Source organism: Coffea arabica, chromosome 7e (genome assembly GCF_036785885.1).
Source record: "Coffea arabica cultivar ET-39 chromosome 7e, Coffea Arabica ET-39 HiFi, whole genome shotgun sequence".
NCBI lineage: Eukaryota > Viridiplantae > Streptophyta > Magnoliopsida > Gentianales > Rubiaceae > Coffea > Coffea arabica.
The window spans coordinates 18,919,292-18,924,070 of record NC_092323.1 but is presented as its reverse complement, the minus strand read 5'-3'; the positions used below and the strand labels follow the sequence as shown (position 1 = coordinate 18,924,070).

At 36.8% G+C, this 4,779-nt stretch overlaps 1 protein-coding gene across 1 annotated transcript; it reads right to left on the bottom strand.

Moving 5' to 3' along the window:
- Nucleotides 1-719: 719 nt before the first annotated feature.
- LOC113702263 (tabersonine 16-hydroxylase 2-like) lies at nucleotides 720-2,671 on the bottom strand. Its single transcript, XM_027223380.2, has 2 exons — nucleotides 1,683-2,671; nucleotides 720-1,519 (listed from the first exon to the last, which is right to left on the bottom strand). The coding sequence occupies exons 1-2, from the start codon at nucleotides 2,559-2,561 to the stop codon at nucleotides 896-898; spliced, it is 1,503 nt and encodes a 500-aa protein (XP_027079181.2). The 5' UTR covers nucleotides 2,562-2,671; the 3' UTR covers nucleotides 720-895.
- Nucleotides 2,672-4,779: the final 2,108 nt, after the last annotated feature.

Here is a 4,779-nt window from a genome sequence, read left to right as displayed (position 1 = left end):
TAACTGCCTAAGTTCTGAGTTTTTCTTGCTTTGAGTTATAGTACGTACATTGCATACTTTTATTTTTCCACGTATCTTACCACTAGTTAGGCACAAATACCATGTGTTAAAATGTGTATTAGGAGAAGGATTATGATTAGTTCAAAGAGTTTTCCATCATAACTGGATCATAGACGGAACCAACAAATTTATCTTTAAGGTGAATTTGAATATATGTAAACTTATATGTATAACAAAAAATATTTTAAATTTTTGCGGGGACAAAACTTTAAATTTATAAAGAGTATTTCTAATTTTATAAGAGATAAAAACTCAATTTTTTAAAACTTTGTGGGGGTGGGGGCCCCTCCCCCTCCCTCGATTCCATCCCCTTGGATGCTTGCAAGATTAATGGTTAATAACAAAATAACAAAATTTAAGAAAGAAAATGATGCAACAAGAAAATACGACAAATAAGAATACGTGTGACCTGAAGACCATGACCCTATTTATAGGTAACATTCTTGTTACCCTTTGGAACCCTATTTCAGCCCATCGTAGAAATAGGAGCCCTTAAGTCTCTACACATTAAAGGCCCACACCCTATTAGATACATTAAACCCACACTATAATTGATCATTTAAATTGGGGTTAACCTTAATTGACAATTTGCAACACATAATTATTCACATATAAGTTCAATGTTGGATTAAGGATCCAACATATTATGGCCCTTGGCATATAAAACTAGACAAATTCCATTGAATGGCATCAACAGAAGCCAACAAATGTTGTACATGCATAGAGAGAAGTTACAGAAACTAATGCTAACAAAAGCATACCAAAACCAATGAAGGACAATAAAAGCACAGTGAAGTTCCATGCGAACTTACAAAGCACATGCATTGCATTATTGCTAGTATTTAGAAGAAGGGTGGTAAGAAGTTGGAACCAAGATAAGATCATGTTTTCGTCCGACTGTCAAGCCAAAGATATCAGTCATGTCTAGTTCTTCATTTTCCAATCTACCAGGCAGTTTCCAATCAAAGTGGAACAACGATTGTGCGAGTGGTAGCTCCATCATAGGCAAAGCAAATGACATTCCAGGACATATCCTTCTTCCAGCACCAAATGGGATGTAATTAAAGTTTGACCCCTTAAAATCAATTTTAGAATCAAGAAACCTCTCTGGAATGAACTTCTCAGGTTCAGTCCAGTAACCGGGATCTCGACCAATTGCCCAAAGATTAACATAGACTCTAGATTTAGCGGGTATTTCATATCCAAAAATTTCACATTGTTCACCGGATTCCCTTGGAGGAATTAGTGAAGCAGGAGGGTGCAGTCTCAGAGTTTCTTTGATTACCGCATGCAAGTATTTCAGTTCATGAAGTTGCGATTCATCAACATTTCCTCTTTTGCCGTAAATTGCACGTGCTTCAGCTTGTGCTTTTTTCATGACTGCTGGATTCTTGATCATTTCAGCCATTGCCCATACAGTTGTGGTTGACGATGTCTCTCCCCCTCCACCGAACACATCCTGAAGAAAAACAGGATGATTCATTACATTTTTTGGCTCTGGAAATCTCTTGATGTGTTGATTAAAAACTTGGAAAGCACAATAATGTATATGTTAATTACTCAAGATAAAATGTTTCCCTTGTGAGAATTACTGAAAGAAAAAAGATGATGGGTTTACTCACGAAAATGACTGCTTTGAGATTGTCGTCAGTGAGTGGAATTCCAAATTCTCCGGATTTCTGAACTTTCAGCAGAACATCCACGAGATCCTCCTTTTCTTCTCCACTTCCATATTCTGATTCCGCTTTTCTAACTCTATGCCTAATGAGGATGTTTTCCAGTAGTTGATCAACCCTTTTGTGTAACCTCTCCAGCTTTTGCCTCTTTCCAGTGATTGTTTCAAGAATTTTGACAGAAGGGTACATGTCTGGTAAGCAGAAACCTGCCATAAGCTTTAGAACAGCCTCCATTGCCGACATGAAATCGTCATGGTATTTGCTTCTTTTACCAAAAGCAGCCAAGGCAATGACGCTGTGTGTCATTGTTGAAATCTTTTTACCAAAATCAACAGCCAATCCCTCTTCTTTTGAGATTGCTTTGATCATGTTTAAGGCCTCTGCTTCCCTAATTGATCGAAATGTCCGGGTACGTTGAGAGCTTAGAAGCTCTATTGCACAAATCTTTCTCAGTTGTCTCGAGTATTCTCCATAGGGACAAAAGCCAACATCAGTACAATCATAAAAGAGTATTCTTGGTGAAAGAAGAAAGGCTCTAGAAGCAAAAATGATGTCATGTTTCTTTAAAACCCCTTCTGCTACCTCGGCAGAAGATATAACTATGGTTGAAACTTCGCCAACCTGTAGGTGCATCAGAGGTCCATATTTTTTGGCCAAGTCTGCTAGGATTCGATGAGATTGGGAGCCAAGAAGCTGGTGAATGTTTCCTATGATAGGCAATTTTCTTGGTCCTGGAGGCAGTTTTGCAGGCTTGGATTTCATCAGAGATTTGGCTACCATGATGATGAAGAGGAGGAAGCCACAAAAGAAGAAGAAATGCTCCATTGAAACTGGGGAAAGAACGAATGCTCGAATTTGGCTTAAGATACTATGTTATTAGTATAGGGATCTTTTGCTATATTTAGACCAAATAGTCATCAATTGGTAGACACCAATCCTTCTAATAATTGCTCCTAGTGGGTAGCTCGGCTGGTTCCGTCTGTCTTTACAACAAGATTTCAGGTTCGACACCCACTTGCTACCGTTACTAGGCATTTTTGGGGTGAGCTCTGCTCAGCCTAAAAGGATTAGTCCGGATGATTCCGGAATACCCCTCCAGACTCTAATAATTGCTGGCTCATTTATTAAGGACGCTCTCCGGACTCTTTTATTAATGCATGGTGTTGTTATTTGAAAATGCACGTGGTGTTCCGACAGAAATTACAGAAATTATGGGGTATATATATATATATATATATATTTATTTATTTATTTTTTGAAAAATGGGGTTCTTATAGTTGGTAGGCAAAAATCAACTAGAGTTGCCTATTCTGATATTTCCGTGAAGCTTCGGGTGCAAAACTGGGCAGATTATATGCTGGCTGACAAGTGATAAAGAAATTGATGGTAGTCTAAATGTAGAATGGAACTTATCAGTACAAGTTGAAGTACATTTAGTGTGTAATTCACACAAATTTCTGCAGGACCATTCTACTTGTAGAGCAACAAGAATACCATGCAACCGGCTTTTCTATTGTTCTTCGCAAATCCATAGAAGCATTTGAGAATCAATAAAAATATAATCCATCGAAGCATTAGGTTTTAATCCATAGTAGTATTTCAGAATCACTTTTTTAACTCATATACATCACATCCTAAAAAAAGTGCTACAATAATATTTTTTTTTTTCCAAAAACTCCCTAAAAAATGCAATCCAAACGAACTGAAAATTTCTCACAAAAATCTTTAAACCAAACATTGGACTAATTTGACATGTGGCTTTGTCTGGTTGATATTCTCCTAGAAGACTTGGGCAGAAATGATTTGTTCTGACTTTTGACCTAGCCGAAAGAGCAAAAGTTGGAGATTTGTGCAGTTTACTCAAGGATTTTTGCCGGTGGATTTTGGTTCTAGATGTCTGTATCCAAATTGTCCTTTCATGATTAAAGAGCACTAAAATGAAGGGACCATGGGATTCCTCGACTTTTGCAGATAACTCCTACACGGCTTTGGCGGGCGCCGAGCACTTTTCTTGGCTCAAACTACTTTCATGCCGCCCACCTTTTGATCACCACAATAATTGAATTACAGACGCGACCGATAATGGGATCTTAACTGCCTTTTTTTTTAATACGATAAATTCTATTTTACACCTACTCCTATTCAATATTAAGAGAAAGAGGTGAACTCAAGGGGATCAATGAAAAATTCGAAAGGAACTGAACCGTCACTGAACTAGAGAGTGTTTTTGCATCCGCTGATGAAATTTTCAAAAAATCCTAAACAAGAATACAGGTGAAGGAATTCGATCAATTGACCTACAGCCAAGGAGAGCTTTAAAGCTCCCCCTAGTGACCGAGTAGTTGGTTGGATCACAACTGCCTAAGTTCTGAGTTTTTCTTGCTTTGAGTTATAGTACATACATTGCATACTTTTATTTTTCCACGTATCTTACTACTGGTTAGGCACAAATACCATGTGTTAAAATGTGTATTAGGAGAAGGATTATGATTAGTTCAAAGAGTTTTCCATCATAACTGGTTCATAGACGGAACCAAAAAAATTTATCTTTAAGGTAAATTTGAATATATGTAAACTTATATGTATAACAAAAAATATTTTAAATTTTTGCGGGGACAAAACTTTAAATTTATAAAGAGTATTTCTAATGTTATAAGAGATAAAAACTCAATTTTTTAAAACTTTATGGGGGTGGGGGCTCCTCCCCCTCCCTCGATTCCATCCCCTTGGATACTTGCAAGATTAATGGTTAATAACAAAAATAACAAAATTTAAGAAAGAAAATGATGTACTATTTCCAATTTTCGAGTTAGAAAGTTAAAAATAACCCGATATCACTTTGGTCTATTATAATCACCTATAATAATTTTTTTTTATAGCCTTTTGGGGTTGGCTTTGATTGAAATAAAGGTACTCTTGCGGTTCATAGGATCGGAAAGCGAATGGACAACTCAAAAATGGGATACCCCATTGTTTGAAAGCAATTTCATCCGTATGAAAAGGTGTTCATTGTCAATAGTCTTCTAATTAACATTTCAAGATT